This window comes from Lissotriton helveticus, chromosome 3_1, assembly GCF_964261635.1.
Source record: "Lissotriton helveticus chromosome 3_1, aLisHel1.1, whole genome shotgun sequence".
In the NCBI taxonomy this organism is placed as follows: domain Eukaryota; kingdom Metazoa; phylum Chordata; class Amphibia; order Caudata; family Salamandridae; genus Lissotriton; species Lissotriton helveticus.
The window spans coordinates 624,527,745-624,547,776 of record NC_136061.1 but is presented as its reverse complement, the minus strand read 5'-3'; the positions used below and the strand labels follow the sequence as shown (position 1 = coordinate 624,547,776).

Below are 20,032 nucleotides of genomic sequence, written 5' to 3'. Positions count from 1 at the left end.
TATTTTCCCTCTGGTCGCTACTCTCCCTTTGCCTCGTATCGCTCAGTATCCGATACGATCCTTCCTGGTTCCCCATATTCCCTGGGCTGCGCTCATTTCCGTCATCACAGGGTCTATGGTGCGACCTCTCACAACTCCCATTCAGTTCTCTGGTGCCAGGCACACAGTGTGGACACTTAAAGCTGTTTCTGTACTCTTGTGCTCTCCTCTCCCCTTCACTGAGTATTGGGCGCGCCACCCCTCCACTCCCGGGGCCCCCATTTTCCAGGTCTGTTCTATCTCCACTCCGGGCCCAATGGGTGACTCCCCTACTATCTCTCTCTCTACAGTCCCACTCCGGGCTACTCTCCCCAGCCCCGCAGTGAGTCCGAGCTCGGCTGTCCTGACTTTCCCTTTCAGCTTCCGCAGCTATGATGTTCTTTTGAGCCTTCACTGCCTCATCCCACTGCTTCATGTACTCATTTAGCTCTTGAAAGGATTTTCGTCCAGATCCCCTCAGATCCACTGGCCATCTAGGGCCCCCAGGATCTCCTCCCGGGTCCCCTGCTGTGTGCATCGGGGTGCTCCACTCTCTCGGGATCGGCATCTGACTTGGGGAATTGATCGTATCGTTCCTTCTTGCCTTCTCTGCTCTTTCTCTGTCCTTCCGTACCCGTTCTTCCCCTCTTGCTCTCTCTTGGTCATATATCGATATTATAGGACCTATGGTAACAGGTACCTGTAGTGCATCTGGTAATGTGTAGGATGTGGCGCTTTCCGTTTCCGGCGCTCTTTGTACCACAAACCTACCGACCACCTGTTGCACCTGACTAGGCTGGGACAGCTCTTTCTTTGCCTCAGGATCCCACTCTGAACTGGGAAGCGGTCTATGCTCTCCTGCATTGCCCCCCTTTTCTCCTTCTGTATGCTCGACCTCTCCCCCTGCTCTATTATACGGGGGTGGCCTGTCTGTCAATAATCTGTTTATCAGGCTGTCCTCTGTTTCGCTCTCATCATCTTCTTCTAGGGGGCTTTTATTTACGGGCACCTCTAACACTGGGTACAGTTTATTTACTTCCAGGTTATGCACTCTCCATCTTTTAGCATCCGCATCCCACCTGGCATCCTGCACTGCCCTTACCGAGCGTTTCACCCTTTCTTGTCGTCTGTTCATATTCTTTTCATGCGCTGCCCTAATCCATGCTTCAAGGGCTTCAAACTGGGTCGGTCTAGGCAAGGGTCTTATTGAGGTCATGACTGATTTTAATCGATGTAACACCTCTAATCTGAACGTCCCGTACTTCGGGAACGTCAGTTCCTCATTTCCTTCCGTAATCTTACTCCATTCTGATATCCAGAGGATCGTATGCAACCCAACATTCACTGCCATGTAACGAGCTGGCGTACCCTCCGGCGGGGCTTCTTCCCCTTCGTACGATCCCCGCTTCTCTCTTTTAAACACCGCTTTCAACCATTTAAAACACTTCATAATTATGCGCACAATATCCAGCCTCGCTACTCTGTTTACTTCCTGATGACAATCCACCAATCCTGTCGCGGCTTTGCTAGCTTGGCCTATCGCAGCGCGGTCTTTCTCCGGTCGGCCAATCACGTCGCGACCCTTTCTGACGTCTTTTCTAGCTGGCCTATCACGGCGCGGTCTTTCTTCGATCGGCCAATCACGTCGCGACACTTTCTGACGTCACTTTTCTCCGCTTCGCAGCAGCACCCCTCCTTTCTCAACTCGTCTCCCGGTTATGCATGCGTCCCATTCATACACCGAAAAATGACTACTTCCGACCAAGCGGTCACTTCTCTCGACTGTACGTCCACAGTCTATATGTAATTGTCAACACAACTGACGAAATGTCTATCGTCTCTCTGATAGGTTGCTTACACACACAGTAACTTCCGACCGGCGTCCGTTACTCACGCACTCACTCTTACGGTCCCCCTATCTCGGTCTTTCGGGTGATCAATGGTACCTCATGACCCCCTTCACACTAGTTAACAATTACTCTGGGTGTCCGATACACCCGAACCACTTAAGCTCTCCTTGAACTTAAGATTTCCACCGGTTGCGCGCGCTCACAACCTGTTCCACAGTCACTCTACAGACTTTCAACTCCGCCAGACATTACAACATAGATACAATACAAAACACCGCAATCTAACACGCATAACCCTTTATACTCACTCTCGACCGATACTGCTGCCTTTTCTGTCTCACGTCATCCGGATCTTCTTCAGCGGGCTGTTCTTCCAATCATCGATTTCTAGGGGCCTTGGGGTAAGCTAACCTGGCCTAGGTTACCGTCCTCAAGAAGGCAACCATCCTCTATAGCTACCAACTGGAAGGGCGAGATTTTGATCGATACCTTAGCACTATTGATCTAAACCTCGATCTGGTCGACTGAACCTTTGTTGCCTGTCTTTAAGGTACAAAGTACATCCATTTCCAAGTTAGTTCACCCAATAAAGGACTCTACTCCCAAAGATCACAAACAACTTCTAGCTTTCAAAAGTTTATTGTAAGGAAATGATAAGCTGCAAATACAGGCATCTCAGAATGAGATTCACGAGGTACACAGGTCCAATTATATACATGTGCTCTCGGAAAGCCCTCAGACGAGCAACGGAAATCACTAACACAAGTTCTAAGAATAATAAAGCTATCAGCATTGACGCATATCTCTCCTTCATTTAAGTTGGAGGAAAACGCACAGGTTAGGCGGTCCCTACCCTGCTCTAGATGGTATCCCTACTTAACCAAATCCCAACCTAACAAAGGTGTCAGCAGTGAATGACCCCAAGGGAAGTCACTCACTCTAAGTCTCTTGGTGAAAACCTATAGTTCTCCAGTCATGACCCCTCTCTGCCTACCCATCCGCTCTCTGAAGGGTCCTCAGGTATCTGCTCTAACTCCACCCAGGGGTGCTGTCCCTAATACAAAACAGTCAACAACATTTGAGACGCCCCTTTCGAGACGCCCCTCACGTGGTGTAGCTTCTGGCTTTTTCCATGATGCTTTGTATTGGGCCTCATACGTTAGAGTTGACCTTGCTTCTCAGACTCTTCTCCGGCCCGCTGATACCCCTTAAACATTCCGGAACCCTCCTCCATGTCTGGGCCGTCTACTGAACAGACCTCTATTCATTCATTTATAATTGGATCCCCCCTTTCCTCTTGCAGACAGATATCTGCAGCCAAGAACCCAACTCTCATAGACTTCCAAAATAAAGGCTTACAACATTTCTCAGCCCAGACATGTACGTGTAAATCAACGTTAAAACATTTCAGGCCTACAATATTTCTCATAATGATTATAGCATTCAACTTCTTCATTAATTAAAGCATGTTAATACTCTTATTCTATTATTCAATAAACATTTTATAAATCCTGGCCCATTAATGCAATGACCAAAACATTAATACAATCTGTGTCGTGAAAAGAAACATCTTCCCTTTCCCTCCAGCTCTGGCCCTGAGGCCTACCACATTCTGCGTTTAACCACCTACCATCTTACATTTTAACAGCTACACGACATGGATTCAGGAATAATTACATCTAATAAAATCATATAGCGTCACACATTTCTGTATTAGTTCCACTTCTACTTAATCTCTATATTAGCTATACATTTAGAATATAATTGCAGATATTATTAGCACTCATGGCATTTCTCCTCATGATTTGTGCTTACTACAGGTAAGTGTGATGCACTCATACATTTAGGTCAGTTTGCGCTCTCTCAGATAATATCTCTGCAATATGGATTCAGAAGTGGGATTCCGTTTTATTCAGCCCCAGACCTCCTCTGAGATCTAAATGCTGCATTCCCACATTCCTCTGCCAAAACTGAGCTGCTTTGTTGTGCAGTGCTACTCAGTGAATCGCCAGGCCTCCAAAATGGCAGTTAATTTACACTGGTTATTTTACTATACAGTAAATGCATAAGTGTGCCATACAATATACGGTAGTTTAAATATTGGCCGCGAACTGCACTCAATGAGCGAACAGAGTCCGCAAGCTTGACCTCTTCCAGCAGTGCCGGTGGAAAGGTTTCCTTGCCTTCCAGACAATTTTAAAAAAAATGGGCATCTAGGGCATTTAACAGCACTATTTCACACAATGTTGATAACAAAAGCAGAAAGTTCTAAAGGAACACCAAGCCAGCATAGTGTTTCTAAAAAAATGCCTAAAAGCCATAGGTAATAGAGTCACTTCAGAACCCCTCCCAGGCGGCAAGTTTCCTCCCCCGCCCTTAGTCATTTTCCAACTGTGCCCCTTAGACCTTTAAACACATCATGGTCACCTTGCTTGGTGCCAAAAAAGGTTGCAGTTTATTAAACACTTAAACATTTATGCATTTGTTTCTCATGGTGATACATAACATTATTGTTGCCTTGTTTAACGATTTGCCATTCAGTCCATTTTTGGTTGTTAACTGCTCTTCAGACAGATCACCTTCTGGAGGGGGCCCCAATACCACGGCTACTGTTGCCAAGGGGTTATGCTTCAAATTGCTATCAGCTTGGTGGGTGTCAGTCCGGACTTGCCCGGGTCGCAAGTGCCGTCCTGCTTGTCTTCAGTGCCATCTTGGCCCCTCCCTGCTCTTCTGGGTCACTGCCGTGTGGCATCCCAGGGACCCCATGTGAGCATCTCTTCTATCTAGCCTGCGGCTGAGTTCTACCTCACGCTCCTCTGGTACCCCTGCCGCTCGGCATCCCAAGGGCCCTGCATGAGCCTTCCATCTACTCTCTCCGTGGCTACTGGCCACTGTTTGCTCCCTCAGTGTCCCTGCCATGAGGCATTCCAAGGACACTGCGTGAGCCTTCCATCTACTCATATGTATCAATTACTCTTTCTTTCCTATCCTTCTAGGTTATCTTTCGCCATGGTACCTACTGTCTCACCAATCGGAGGGAGCTCCCCCCTTGCTCCCCTACGCTCTCCCATTTCTTATGGGAAACACATTTGCTATAATACCCCCACAATGTTTAGCAGGAACATATCCATCCCTGCCCCAGTTAGGTGCACCCCGTCCTCAAGTAATGTTTAGCTTGCGCCTGGGCGTCTGGATCTCTCCACCACCCCCAAGTCTATCGCCCCCTCCAGGACTTTCGGACTATTATCTCCGAGAAGAATATTTCAGCTGGGTGTACCAGGTTTGTCAAAGCAGCTAAGTCCGCCTGCATTGTCATTAGCAGGGCCCTCCTGCCCAGTGCAGCCAGGGCGTACCCTCCCAGGTGGACTATTACCACGTCCGGTTTGCTAGATGCCGCCGAATACGCCTCTGGCCACTGCCCACTGTTGTGCCCCTGTGACGTAGGAATGTTCCATGAACCACACTGATCTGCGCCGCGTGGTCGGACCTATACAGAGAGGTTAGAAAATCCAGGCTCAGTATGAGGTGGGGCGTGTGTACAGTTTAAACGCGCCCGATGCCCAACAGCCAATCCCCTTGATTTACTCTCTGCCCATGCCCAGCCCCGCCACCGTGGTCGCGGCCCCAATCCTAAAAGAATGGGATCTGAAAGTCCTGGGTTGGAGCCCCGCCACCCCCAGGGCCTTCCTCATCTCTGCTATAAATTGGAAATGGCTAAGAAATGTCCCCTCCGCATGTCTGAATTGCGGCCCTTCTCTGGTTTCCGCGGTTTACATGTATCTCCGTAGCAGGCATACCGTGCAGCATGATTTCTCCCTTAAGCAATGTAGTCTGGTCCACCTCCCTTTGCCCTCTTGTTCTGTCTTAGACCTCCGCAGCAGGATGTCCATGTGGCCCTCCCTGAAACTAACGTCGGTTCGGTGTATTCATGCCGTTCATTGCTGCTGGAGCCACCAGTTTGCTCACTCTGTATGCCCCAAAGAAAGCTAATGCGAAAGCTGCCCTGAAAAGTATGGCTTCACTCTCTGATGAGCATAACTCCCCAAGAGCCCCTACCATTTGCTGCAGTAATTGGAAATGAATGGGCCTTCTTGCGTCTCGACTTGCTTTCTGCATTCTGCCCCACCCTTTCAATGCCATCCTGCAGTGAAAACCCTTGGTGGGGTCCTGCCCTGATGCCATCTTTGTGTAGTACGCCACTGCACTCATATGGGTCTGGGCCCAAGATTTTGTCCTACCCACTCTGAAAGCTCAATCTATGAAACCCAGGACCACACTCTGCCTGGCCGCCTGGTCCTTTGTTAGCCCAGTAGCTGCAGTAAATGTCGCCCAGCACTTACGGTAACTTTGTGGCCAGTGCATGTTCCAGCATCACTTCTAAACCAGCTCTACCCATGCCCATACTTCATCCAGCACTGAGGTCATCCCTTGGTCTGCATTCCCAGCAAGGTCTCAGAATCTTGCCCACTGAAAATGAGAAATGGCATCCGCAACTGAGTTGTCTATTCCCGGGACATGTCGTACCCTAAGCGCTATATTCGCTCTCATTGGCATTGGACCAATCTTCGGAATGGGCCGACCACGAATGCGCATTTCACCGTCCCGATGTTGATTGCCTGCACCACTGCATTGTTGTCTGACCACAGAGTTATCTGCCTGTTTGCTAGTCACTCTGCCCAGATATTGAGCACCCCTTTGGCAAACATTTGTCATAATAATATTTTCCGTCTAGCTGGTAGCCTAGCAAATGGAGGCTGTCTGGGTGGACCGGCAGGAGTCGGAAAGCCCCTTAATGTCTGTTTTGGCTAGTAGGGCTCCCCTTCCTTCCTGCCGTATCAGGTCTACTGCATCGTCTACTGATGCATAGGCTACTGAGAAATCATCCTGTTCCAGCAAGTCGTTGACAGACTGCCCTTGCAGGTGGGACAGATGGTGTATCAGCCTGTATTTCCCTTCCTCCTTCTTGGGTACCACTCCTAATGGGGAAACCAACAAGTTCTCCAGCAGGGGGAGGTGAAAGGGCTGGCCACCCACTCCAGTTGGATTTCCTTGCCTACCTTGTCTCATGCTATGCTTGTGTTTTCCCTTACCGACTTCAGGTTCCGGATCACCCATGCCACTTTTGGACCTTTGTAGGCTATTGTGAAAACCTTGTGTGAAACCTTCTGCCAACTTTTGTCTGTCTGCTGCCTTAAGATACTGACCTAATAGATTAACCAGCCTGCTGGTTTTAATCGGTGTTGGTAGCAGCTGCCCCCTGCCCTTGGCCCCCGGCTCCCCGACCGCGGGCCCCCCTCCCTACTTCTTTATGCTGGTTCTTTCTTTGCCCGCTCCTGTTTGTAGCGGATTGCGGGGTGGTTTCCCCCACAAGCCCCATCATGCCCCCCATTTACAATCATCTTTGTTAAATTTCCTGCACGGTCTACCAGATTTGGTGGTTCCCTGGCTCTTACCCTTGAACCCTTGAACCCTTGGCCTTCATATATGCCCGTACTCCCATAGGGGTGAACATTGCTATCCCTGGCGCTGACGCCTTCCCTGGCTGCCACCATATGTGTTGAGAAACCCTCCATGTCTTGCCACTCCCATTCAATCACTGGCCATGTTTGCATCTTCTTCCTGAAACCCTCGTCGTATTTCAACCATGCCTCCTCCTGATACTTCAACTGAGCTTCGTGCACCTTCTGCTCATACAAAATAAGTGCTGCCGCGCTCTGGGGGAATTTTTCCACAAAACACAAGCCAGGGTCCTGAATGCTTTTAACCAATACTCAGTTGTTCTCTCTACCCTGGGCTTGCACCTCTCCCTCCTATCATCGTCTTTCTTGTCCTGTACTGTCAGGTCTAAGCCTGCCTGGCGTACCTCTAGCAGGGAGAAGATGTCTATTAACTCCTTCCTCCATAACTTTCTTTCACGTTTAGAGGGATGAGATTGGCCAATCCCAGGAGCTTTGTGGTTGTGGGAGGATTGCTCAGGAAAGGGCACAGGTATGCACTAGCCGGCTTCCGTTTCGGGTCTGTGCCCTCCCCTGTCGCCCCACCTTCACCTGCCTTGCTGGCCCCTTGTGCGGCCTCCTCTGGTGATTCCACCGTTTCTTCCTGTCGTCGGAGGGTATTGAATGCTTGAGGGGTCTTCTTTGCTGCCTGCTCCCCTGATTGGGGGAGGCCGAGTTCCATTTGGGGCGACCAATCACGGTAGCCTCTTTTTCACGGGTTTTGCCCCCCCAGGGCGGGGAGGGGAAATCTTCAGGGTGGCGTTTGTCCCGGGTCCCTATTGGGTCCGGCTTTGCCTTCCTCAGCCCGGGCTCCGAAATACAATTTCAAATGGCCTCTCAATTTTTTCGTACCATCATTCTTTACTTCTTCAATTAGCATGTGTACATTTTTCTGTCCTGCTCTATCCACACAGTTTTCTGTCATATGTTATGAATTTCATTGGAAGGGGCAGGGTGAAAACGTGAATTTCACAAGTTTCACAATATTAGGGTATATACAGCAGAGCTACAGATTTTACATTTGTGTTTTCACTCAGAGTACAGGCCCTTGCAGGTTGTCACTATAGACATGTTGCAATGACAATAAAAGGCTTGGGTCTTATGATAAAACAATGATTATCATTCTAGTATCAGCTTGATCAAGTTCTGTATATGGAAATGCAATCATTGAGTCCCCAAACATCGGATTTTTAGTTTTCAAAAAATACATTCAATTCTCTAAAACAAAGGGTGACTATTTTCATTAAAAAACAATATTTTGGCTGGAAAACCCACTTTTTGATTTTTGTTAGGGGAATATTTGATGCACAAAAATGTATTTACCATTTTCATCAATATTTTACAGGTACTACTGCTACACATGGATACATTCTGCATCACCATGAATGCCTACAGTATGCCACACATTATCACTAATATGTCAGGAACAGCAGACTTCTAGAGAGGGGCCTAAAAATGCCATACATGGAAAGAGTATACAAGGAATTAACACCATGACGCCAGTCCAGCAATATCACAGTTTTAGATACCATTAAATATTCATATGCAAAGAATTACTGGCATTGTGCCACTCTGGCTCAATCAAGTTAAGAATTCCTACAATATGCAAAGAACTGCCCCAGTTATGTAAAAAAACAAGCATTATACCAGGGATTGGTATCTTATAAATAGATGCCCAAAATATGCCAAGAGTTAACACTATTTGGCCAGGACCAGTAAAGGAGATAGACTTCAAAATGTCATTGATGCCCACAATATGCCAAGAATGAACATAGGTATGGCTAAAATGTATCCACACTGTAGGCATGCCAACACATCATGGTTGTCCACTAATCAAAGAAGTACCCTCAGTATACCAGGCCAGTACTGCACCAAGAGTCTGTGCCATCGTGCATGTATGCTTCATTATGTTCAGCATAATTCCAGCGATGGGTACTCATCATGCTATGCATTCAGACAGCGGTATATACTCGTCATGCTATGCATTCAGACGGTATAGAAGAAATACCACAATTCTGCCACGGCAAGCAGTACACCAGGTGTGGGCACCATCATGACACGGATGCTAATAATATGCCAAGGATTACCACCGCTATGCTAAGGCCATCATAATGTCAGGAGTGGGCACTATCATGTCACGAATGCCAACGATATGTAGTGGGCACCATCTTGGCAATAATGCTATTTTTTAATGCAAAATGCTTCTTGTGTCTATTTTGTATGCAAGGACGCATTTGTGCTAAAATTAGTACAGAATGTTTGAGTGCTGAAAAAGCAATGACTCGCATTCAGGTAGTTCGATTTGTTCCCAGGCGTGCACGCAAACGTTTTGCCACAAAGCGTGTGATACCACAACGGCCCCACCAATTCCGGGGATGCCTGGCTCCACCTTGGGGACTCCCATCAAGGGACCATCCCACAGGGAAAGCCAGGAAGGGTTCCCCAGAGTTATACAGCGCCGGGACGCCTTGTTGCTGGGGCAGCTGTGCGCTTTACAAGTATACTACATTTACATTTACATTACATAATGTGGCGCAACAGTGTAATTTCGGGCATTTGAGTGTATCACAAAATTACCGTAATTATATACCAATATGGCAGCATAGCAGAAACATTACCCGGGCCAAATTTTCTTTTCTCTCCCTGCTGCCGCCTATCTGGTTGTCTTTTTAATCTTATTATTTCTATTTCACCTTTTATGTTATGTGCATTTTTAAAGAGCACTGTCTCCAATGACGGTTTCCTGGTGCTGAGCAGGTGTGTGTGCCTAGCCCTGCCTAAGGTAAATTGGTTAATTGAAAAGCCTGGGGGCAGATTTATGAAGGCCTTGCGCCGCCGGTGCGTCATTTTTAACATGGGAAAAAGTGGCGCACCGACGGCGCAAGGCCTTCATAAATCTGCCCCCTGATCTTTAGCCTCTTATGTGGAGTGGGATGGCGTTTCACAATTTAGGTATGATTTAAGAGAACATCCGTCCTCCTGATCTGGTTCTGTGCATGCATAGGATATGAGTGACTAGGAGTCCTGCAAAGTGGAGGTGTCTGGGTGGTTGGTAGAAGGAGATTCAACTGTTGAGGTAGGTAGGTCCTAAGTTGTGCAGTGCCTTGAATGTGTATGTGAGAAGTTTGATTTGAGAGCGTTTTTATATCTCACGCCAGTGGAGCTCCCTGAAGTGTGGTGCGACGCAAGGTCTGTGTGGGAGTTTGAGGATACATCTGGCTGCCTAGTTCTGAAAGCTTTGTAGACTTCTAGTGAGTTTTCTTGGTGATCCCTGCATAGAGAGTGTTCCCGTAGTCCTACTTGCTGGTGCTGAGTTTCTGGTAGGGTGAGGGTGGGTGTTCAAGTTCGCACAGCCCCCATTTTGATTCACATGGTGAGATGTTCTTGCCAAAGATCTCTACATTTGTTTTGTCAGTGTTGAGCTGAGACAGTTGGCTTTCATCCAGTTAGCGACTTAGGTCATGCAGACAGGGAATTTGTTTCTTGCGTTGGGGTTCTTCTCCTAGTGGGAGTGTCTCCCTACCTCCCTGTCTCCCTCTCTTTGGGCCATATGTATCATGCAAATTCGCATTCTGCGAATTTCGGCCTTGGCGAATGCAAATTTGCTAAATGGAATGTATGAAGCAAAACTGGTGCAAAATAAGGAATCTCAAAATTTGCGATTCTTTATTTTGCAATTGCATTTAAGGAATCGCAAATTTTGCGATTCCTTAAATGCAATGTATGTAGCAAAAAAAATTAGCAAAATGCCCTTAAGGAATCGCAAATTACCACCAACTTCTAGTTGGTAAGTTGCGAATTCCTTGAAAAATGCACATTTTTGCATTTTTCAAAGTGCCATGTGACGCACATACATGCCCTCAGGACATGTATGTGTGCCACATGTGCACCCATGCATATTTCAGGGGTGCAACAGGGTGTCCTTTGGACACCCCTGCACCCTTGAAATTATTCTCAATTTGCGATTAGCAAATTGCGAATCGCAAATTGAGAATAACTTCCCATTCATTCCTATGAGCCTCCTGGCCCATAGAAATGAATGGGAAAGTATTCCTTAATAGCGATTCACAATTTGCTAATCGCAATTAAGGAATTCTAAGGAATAATTAAAAAAAATTGATTTTGTACATACATACCCATTTGCGATTCTCAAATAGCAATTTCTTAAAAATCGCTTTTTGAGAATCGCAAATGGGTATCTTGATACATATGGCCCTTTATCACCTGGGTCTAACACCTGTTGTCTCCCTCTCTCTCCAAGCTGTCTCGCTCTTTAAGACCTCTTTCACAGACCTGCGTCACTATAATATACTCCCTCTTTTTCCGCTGGTTGTCTTTCCCCTGTCGCATGTCGATCAAACACACTTCTCTTCTGTTTTCCTCACTATAGATCTCACTCTAGCTCTCACTCACTCACACACACACACACACTCACGCATGCGCGCACACACACCCACACACACGCGCGCGCACACACACAGACACACACACGCACGCACACTCTCTTATTTAGATGTCTCTTTTGATCTTTTTTCAGTCACACATCTGTCTGCCTTTGGTGTCCAGTTATTCTCTTTTGCTCTTATCTTCTACTGGTCTTCTCTCCTGTTTCTTGCTCCTTGTCTCTCACTTGTCTCCTCTGGCTTAATTGTTTTCCACCCTGCTCCAAAATATCTTTCTTTCTCCTGACTTTCTCTTTTGTTTTACTCTTCAAGTTCGCTCTCTCTTTCTCTATCTTTTTTTCTCTTTCTCTGTCTCTCTCTCACTTAAATGTCTCTTACATCTGGGCCCAGATTTACCATGTTCTTGCGTTGGGGTTGTGTCCTTTTTGTGGTGTAGCACCAATGCAAAATCATTGTTGGCATATACTAACATGGCTTTGTGTGGTTTAGTAAATTTAAAGTTTCATCAATTTGCACCGGGTAGGCTTTACATGGGTGGAGCTCGGGCACTGCCATTCTCCCAATCATGTATTTTGACACAAATCCAGATTTATGAAGACTTGTAAATCTGGTTTTGTACCAAAATGGTGTGCCTACCTGACAGGGATAATGAGGATAAATATCTTCAAGAGGAATATGCCTGTTTGGAATGTTTTTTTGCGTGAGAAGGTATGCCTTCTTTCACAAAAACAGTCCTACCCATAATGCAGGCACCCCTACACTATGGTGCAAGGATACCTGCGTTGGAGCCAGGCAGCACGCAGCACGCTAGTGCAAGGAGAGAACAGAAATGCTTTAACAATTTAGAGAGTAACAATTTTATAAAAGCACAAAGGATAGGGTTCAGCCAAACCAATACAATGCATACTTTCGCTATGTGGATGCTTAAGTATCAACACAAGACCAATTATGCTTCAACCATAATATTTAGAATCACATAAATATTTATTATAACATGCATAAAATACTAGTGACATTTGTTAATATAGTTTAATATCCATTGGACCAGATACATCATCAAAAACATTTGGTCCAAAAATAACATAGAAAACAACCGTATACAATCAATATACTAAAAAAGTTGTTGTGTCAACGCAGCATTTCAGTGGCTCCTTGACCTTTATCCCACCTTCTTCAGGACCAATAATTGAATTAAAACCATTGATATTCCCCAGGATTTTATATCATACATATTGAAGGTGCCTTGCTTCTATTGTCCTTCACCAATAATAGTACGAACAGTATCTCTCTTTTCCAATGAGATACCTAACTGATATTTAAGACTTTGCAGCTCAAATTTCACATGGGTCTATGGCATGGCTACTGTACCTTTCCTTTCCTGCCCCGACCAAGACTGCCGCTATAATAATGCAGATCTCAGTAGTCAATAAATTGCTCTTTTAAGCAGCATTTTCAATTGCCTGTCTGTTTGTTGCAGTTTACACAGTTTGTTGTGTTTATACTAGTTTACGAACTGACACAGGTTTTGCAGACTGCCAATATAGTGCGCCGTGCTTGTTAAAATCAGGGTCCAGCAGGAACACAAACTGTCGTTCCGTTATTTTAACAGAAAAAAATGGATCGAACTGACAGGTAATTGAAAATGCTTCTTTTAGGAAATAGAGAGACATTATAGAGATATCGATAAAGCTAGGAGAGGGAGAGAAGCACAGGGGGCACATATACTATTAATTCATGCAACGCGGCGTAGCAATGGACTTGCTGCACTGTGTGAAAGAAAGGGAGCAGAAATGCCTCATATTTATAAAGATATAGAGCAGTTCTGTTCTGCAATACATACGTTTTTCCCTGGGCTTATTGTTAGCATCCAAACAACAACTTTTTTAGTATATTGATTGTATATGGTTGTTTTCTATGTTATTTGTGGACCAAATGTTTTTGATGATGTGTCTGGTCCAATGGTTGATAAACTATACTAACAAATGTCACTAGCATGTTATATTAAGTATCTATGAGATTCTAAATATTGTGGTTTGAGCATAATTGGTTATTTTTTTACATCAAAGTTAAATCTGTTGTTCATGTGTTGATAATTAAGCGTCCACATAGCATATTTTTGGATACTAACAATAAGTCCAGGGGAAACACTTTTGTATTGGAGAACAGAATGCTCTATATCTTTATAATTATGGCACATTTCTGCTCTCTTCCTTTCACACAGTGCAGCAAGTTCTATTGCTATGCAGCGTTGCATGAATTAATAGTATATGTGCCCCCTGTGCTGCTCTCCCTCTCCTTGCTGTAATGTCTCTCTAGTTATCTTTCTTCTTCCTTTCACTTTCTTAGGGATAGAGGGAATTGTAAGGGCACTTTTTGTTATGCCAACTCTTTTGTAATAATAAATCAAAACTCTCTGCCCACTGCAGAGGACATCGCATACAGCAGGCTGCAGTTAGACATTATGAGGTATTTATTATTTAGCTAGATTGTACAGTCACTGGCACAGTGTGCGAGGGGCCCCTCCAGGGTAGAGAAGCCTAGGTGTCCCCCTGCACTGTGGGGGCAGTGAGGCCCTCGGGTATGCCCCTGGTCCATCCTACAACAGGACACATTTAAACATAATTCTGTGCATATATATCCAACTCAGCAATTAACTGGCTCTTCGGTCACCCACCCACTCATACATCCACCACCTCATCAGATGCCCATCACACACACATGCCTTCTCACTGGAATGCGTCCCAATCGAGAAGATGCACAAGTGATTTGCTTGGTACAAACTTCCAGCCTTACTCTTCAATCCCACAACTTATTAAAGTTGGCACCTTCTCTCAAAAGAACGACATTCCTAGTCACTCTTCGGACTGCCCACCTCCATAAACCAAATCAGACTTTGGGTTGATGGAAAACTTGCGACTCCTTGGAAAGAAAGATTGTGCACTATACAAATGCCATTTATTGATAACAATAACAGCGGGGCAGGAAGGCACCAGGAGACATGGGGGCCACGAGTCAAGGGAACAGAAGTTATGAAACAAGGGACAGGAAAGCAAAGACACATTTAGACATGAAAATACAATACAAAGGCACAAAAAATAAATAAAGATCCACTGATCACCCTTGTTTCAGGCAACAGATTGCAACCACCCATAGTTATATTCCTTGATGAAGAGGTCAATCCTCAGAAGACCTCTATTGGAGGTACACTCCTTTCGAAAAATATTCTGTGGAACAGCCCACAATGCACCATCCAGCATCTACCAAATCACCACACCATCAATACAGAAACAATGTATCTTTCCAACACCACCAGCCTTTTTTATGTTCATCAATTTTTTTTTACATAAATAAAGCTCCTCCACCTTATCTTGGAAACCAGAGATCTCAGCACGAATCGACTTTGCCTTGGTGGTGAGGTTTGTCATTTTCGTGCCCACCGCCTCCAGTCTATGACCCACCGAAGTTACCTCTCTGAGGATCTAATTCAATGTGGTCTCCGAAGGACCTTGCAAAGAGGATGAAGACTTATGGCATTTTATCAAGGACAGGCGATACATTATCGCCACTTTTATCGGCAGGAAACTGCCGATAAAGCGGCGATAATGGCCTTGATAATATGCTCTATGAATTCCAATCGAAGCCCATGTTAGATGTGTTCACATCTAACATGGGCTTCGATTGGAATTCATAGAGCATATTATCAAGGCCATTATCGCCGCTTTATCGGCAGTTTCCTGCCGATAAAAGCGGCGATAATGTATCGCCTGTCCTTGATAATATGCCCCTTAGTTTTGAGGACCACCTCTCCGATAAGCAGCTGCCTCATTGATTTCCTATATGCCATTTCGGCAGTCGCGGCTGGAATGACTTGCAGGCAGGGGGGTGGGGGGTGGGAGGGCGGGGTTTAATCTAAAAAATAAAAGTTAACATACCTATGTAGCCTTCATGGAGAAAAGGGAGAGTGCGTATGACTGGTTTGGTCGGCCCTGGGGACGACAAAACAGTCAGCGGCCTCAGAGTGGTCAAGCCACTCCTCCCCTACAGCAGGACCGCCTACCCGCCCACCCCCAACTAAACCCTTCTGCTTTTTCGCAGTGTGAGAAGCGGAAAAGTAAAATGGTATTTATAATACCTTTTTATGTTTCTGCTTCTCGCATTATGAGAAAGCAGTGAGGCAACGCTCATCTGCCCACATGGAGGAGTTGACCCTGCATTCTGGGCCGGCAACAGTCATTATCTGGGGAGAAAGCAATGCTAGTTTAGCCTGTGACCTCAAGTGAAGACAATCTGTATCTCCTCCTCCTCACTGGGGAACATCAGGATTATCAATTTATTGCAGATCTCTTTGGCGGTGCCCACCCATGCCACCGAGGATGCAGATCAGTGGTGGACCAAGTGTCCAGGATATTCTCAGCCGTACCTTGGCACTCTGAAAAGGAGCAAGGGATCCATGCCCACCTCTAGGGAGGCATCCAATGTCATGAACGAGAGGCAGGCTCCAGTTGCTCCCCTCTCATTTCAGGAAAGGTCAACCTCCAACCATAAGGCAATTGCAGGCTTCTGTGCCAAAGGCACCAAAAACCACACATGACCATAGACTCGGTCACAAAAATAAGACCGACCTCAAAAGGAAGACCGATGTCAACAGCAAACCCATTTTTCCTGGTAAGTGACATTTTTCTTCCTTATTCTAGGAAGTTTGTCCGGCAAACCATGATACATTGTTCATCGCATTTTGCCACAACAGATGTATCCAATTTCAGCATTTACTACGCCATTGTTGCAGCTCATGCACCCCCTCTTATGCAGTCAGTTTTTTTTAGGGTCCAGTGCAATTTATCATGTGTTTGTAGTACCATTCGACCAGTTGCAGTCTGATATTCATATAGACCAGTTTTGCATAGAAACATATCCTGTCCCATGCTTTTCTCATAATGTCAATACAGACGTTGTTTTGGGTTTCCTCCAAAGTCTGCCAAACTTGACCACTTAAGCACATGGTTGTATAAGACAGAGACATGTTCCTTGCTATTGCTAAGATCTGTCAAAGCTCCAAGGATAGATGTTTCCATTGGTTTTATGAGTGTTGGGCCCACAATGTACCCCTTCTCTCACCTATGTTTCCAAAATTGACAAGCAAGTGTATCAAATTCCTCCTATGTCAAGGAGAGGGTTTAAAAACTTTGATCTTCAAATAAATGTCAAATTTGTCACAATCTTGATGTCTCCATATCCTTAAATTGATTTTCCTAGCAGTGTTACGTGATAGCAAACTGGCTGTGTACCCCATTGTATTAGGTGTACGTGGGTAAGTTGAATAGTTGTACAGTGACTGAGCCAGAAATGTTCCAGATACTCCTGAGTTTATAACAATGGAGGCCATGGTGTAAACTAGCCCAGAGACCTCCTCTTTCTGAAGATTGTTTCAGTACAGCCAATACCACTCTGCTTCTCCCACCACACCAGCCCAGCCTACCTAGAACCTTATTGAGATATTTTTATTCTCGGATAACACTGAGTATCTGCAATCTCTTGTAGGAGTAAGATTGTAAGCTCCTAGATACTTGTACCCTTGAGTCCTCACAAAAGGAACAGGATAACTTTTCCCAGTTGAGCCGAAGACCCAATAAAAGACTAAGGGCCAGATGTAGGTAGCCAAATACCGGTCGGTAACGGCCGAATTCGGCCGTTACCGACCGGTATTTGGCTACCGAGATGTAGGAGGACAGAAACGGGGCAAATCGGTAATTTTACCGATTCTGTAAATATACCGGTCGGTAAATTTACCGACCGGTATTTTTACAGAATCGGTAAAATTGATATGTAGGTGGGACTCTTATGAGTCCCACAAGGCCTAAGAAATCGGTATTTTACCATCAAATTCAATTTGATGGTGAAATACCGATTCAGGTGTGCATGCACATGTGTGCATGCACACCTGTGCCATATGACAGGCAGACCTGCCCTTAGGGCAGGTCTGCCTGCCATATGGCCCCCGAACCTTTTTTGGGGGTGCTAGAGGGTGTCAAAGTGACACCCCCTGCACCCTTGTCAAAATCGGTATTTACCGAATCGGTAAATACCGACCGGTAATGCCCCATTCATTCCTATGGGCTTCAAAGCCCATAGGAATGAATGGAGCTTTACCGGTCGGTATTTACCGATTCGGTAAATACAGATATTTACCGAATCGGTAAATGGAACATCTGGATGTTCCTACATACCCCCCTTCTTATTTACCGATTCTTAATTACCGAATCGGTAAAATTCGGTAATTAAGAATCGGTAAATAAGTTTTACCTACATCTGGCCCTAAACACCTTAATGCTAGTGTTAGCGGCCGTTTTCACTGCGGCTACCTGAAACTATCGCCATGTAGCAACGTTTTGTAAATACATCGCTAAGAGGGCAATAGTTTTAGGGGATGCGCGTGTTAAGAAAACTGCAGCTAACTAACGGTAACGCAAGTTAGCGGCAGTTCTTGTACATATACACCTACATTTCTATCCTCTACATTTTCTGTTGTTGATGTTATTTCACAGACCCCAGAGTGGCAGGGCCTCTTCTAGCTTGGATGGCATCCATCGCTCCACCAGCGCTTTGTTAAGCCCTCTCAAGCACATATCCGGAGCTGGAGATGTGGCCATCTGATGCTTGGACTGTCTCCAAGGACTCCCTTGAACTTGCCCAAATCTGAGAAAGGCTCTATATGACCCCTCTGAGACCAGTACTCAGTGAGGCCTCTGACACAGGTGGGCTTATAACCCCCATGTTTGTTCTGGGATTAGAGATCCCATATTGTTCCCCGGCAAGCACTGTAGACAGCAGGAATCTTTTAAGACATTTCTCTCGACCTCTTAGGTGGGACTAACTGTGCTCTGCGTCCTCAGCAGAAGTTTGCGGGAGTCTCGGTTGTGGGGCAGTGAGTGGCCCAAAGCCCTTCCACCTCCTAGTGGCACTCTTCAAAACGGGAATCACTTGTAGCACCCTTTGGAGCTGTCGACATTGCCCCCATTATAGCAGGAGTGGGCATGGCCAGGTGCCAGCTGCTCTGCCACCCTGACCTCTTTGTGGTCTTCCAAAGGTCTGGAAATGTCTGCAGAGGGACAGAAAGCCGGACAGAATTGGAACTTGCCAGTGAAGCTATTGGTGAAAAGGATGGGACAAGCATAGTGGTGTTGCCTGCCATGCCCACTCTTGTGGATAATGCTCCCATAAGAGAGCTTTAGCTATTTAAGAAGGGGACAGGGGTAATTACTTACATCTTAGGTGTTAGCGTATTTCTACTAACGGGAAGAAAACAAATGTCTGAATTGGCACTGCCCTTTTAAAGTAATTCTTACCAAGGATGCAACCAGTGTTTTCCAGTAGGTGCTGGTCTGACAGAAAGAGTACAATGGCTCTTTCACTATCTTTTTATTTGTATGGTGGACACCGTCTTATTTTAATTAGTCCATAAAAGCATCAGTTGCACTTTTTTACACCGGTTAAAGTTCAGTTTCCCATAGGGTCGCCAATGGAAGATTACGAAAATTCTCTCAAGCCCTCCCCACCCAGCCAACTCCCCCCACACCCTGTTCTTATGCCTCCCAAAGTAAGACCTGCCCCTTGCACGAGGGTTTAAAAACAGTATCTTTTCTTACTCCTCTGATGGGATGAAATGACCTGATCGTTAAGGTGGTGCATGAGTAACATATTTTCATCTGGAAACTGGGCCGGCACTCATCTCCCAATTAATTGTTCTGGAAACTCAGTTAGGAGGCGAGAGGCTAGGCTTCAGTTTCCTCTATGAGTTGCATTTAAGGCCGCAGTTCCTCAAGATATGTACCCTAATTGCTGCACTCCATGGTGGCCATTCCTCTTGTGATGATGTCTCTCTCATGCTTATCTGTGCAGTTCCTGTCGCCTGGGCCCTTGCTGACCTCCATTGACTGGTAGAGCAACAAGATGAGGCGGCTTCCCCTGAGTACCATCGACCCCCACGTGAGGACCAGTAAAGGGGGCAGTGCTGACTCCCTCAAATTCTACTCCACCAGCTACGCCACATCGTATGGTAAGAACACGGTCTCTGTCTCAGCCTTGCGTACTAATGTTGTGTCCTGTCGTGGTATGAGAGATGCTGTGTACAATCCTGGATTAATAGCATCTGCTGTGTCATTATTAAAGGTCCTGCAAATCTGAATGTATGTAACTGGCAACAGAAGTGCCATCGCCATCTTTGACCAAAACGCCTTGTGACCTTACACACACGCACACACTCATGCAC

At 45.9% G+C, this 20,032-nt stretch overlaps 1 protein-coding gene across 1 annotated transcript in view; it reads left to right on the top strand.

The window, feature by feature from the left end:
* Positions 1-20,032, top strand: part of SAXO4 (stabilizer of axonemal microtubules 4) — a 164,248-nt gene that overhangs the window by 23,312 nt on the left and 120,904 nt on the right. The window contains exon 2 of the mRNA XM_078683715.1: positions 19,663-19,819. Coding sequence (XP_078539841.1) covers positions 19,714-19,819 — 106 coding nt within the window. The 5' untranslated portion in view covers positions 19,663-19,713. The remainder of the gene's footprint in view (positions 1-19,662; positions 19,820-20,032) is intronic.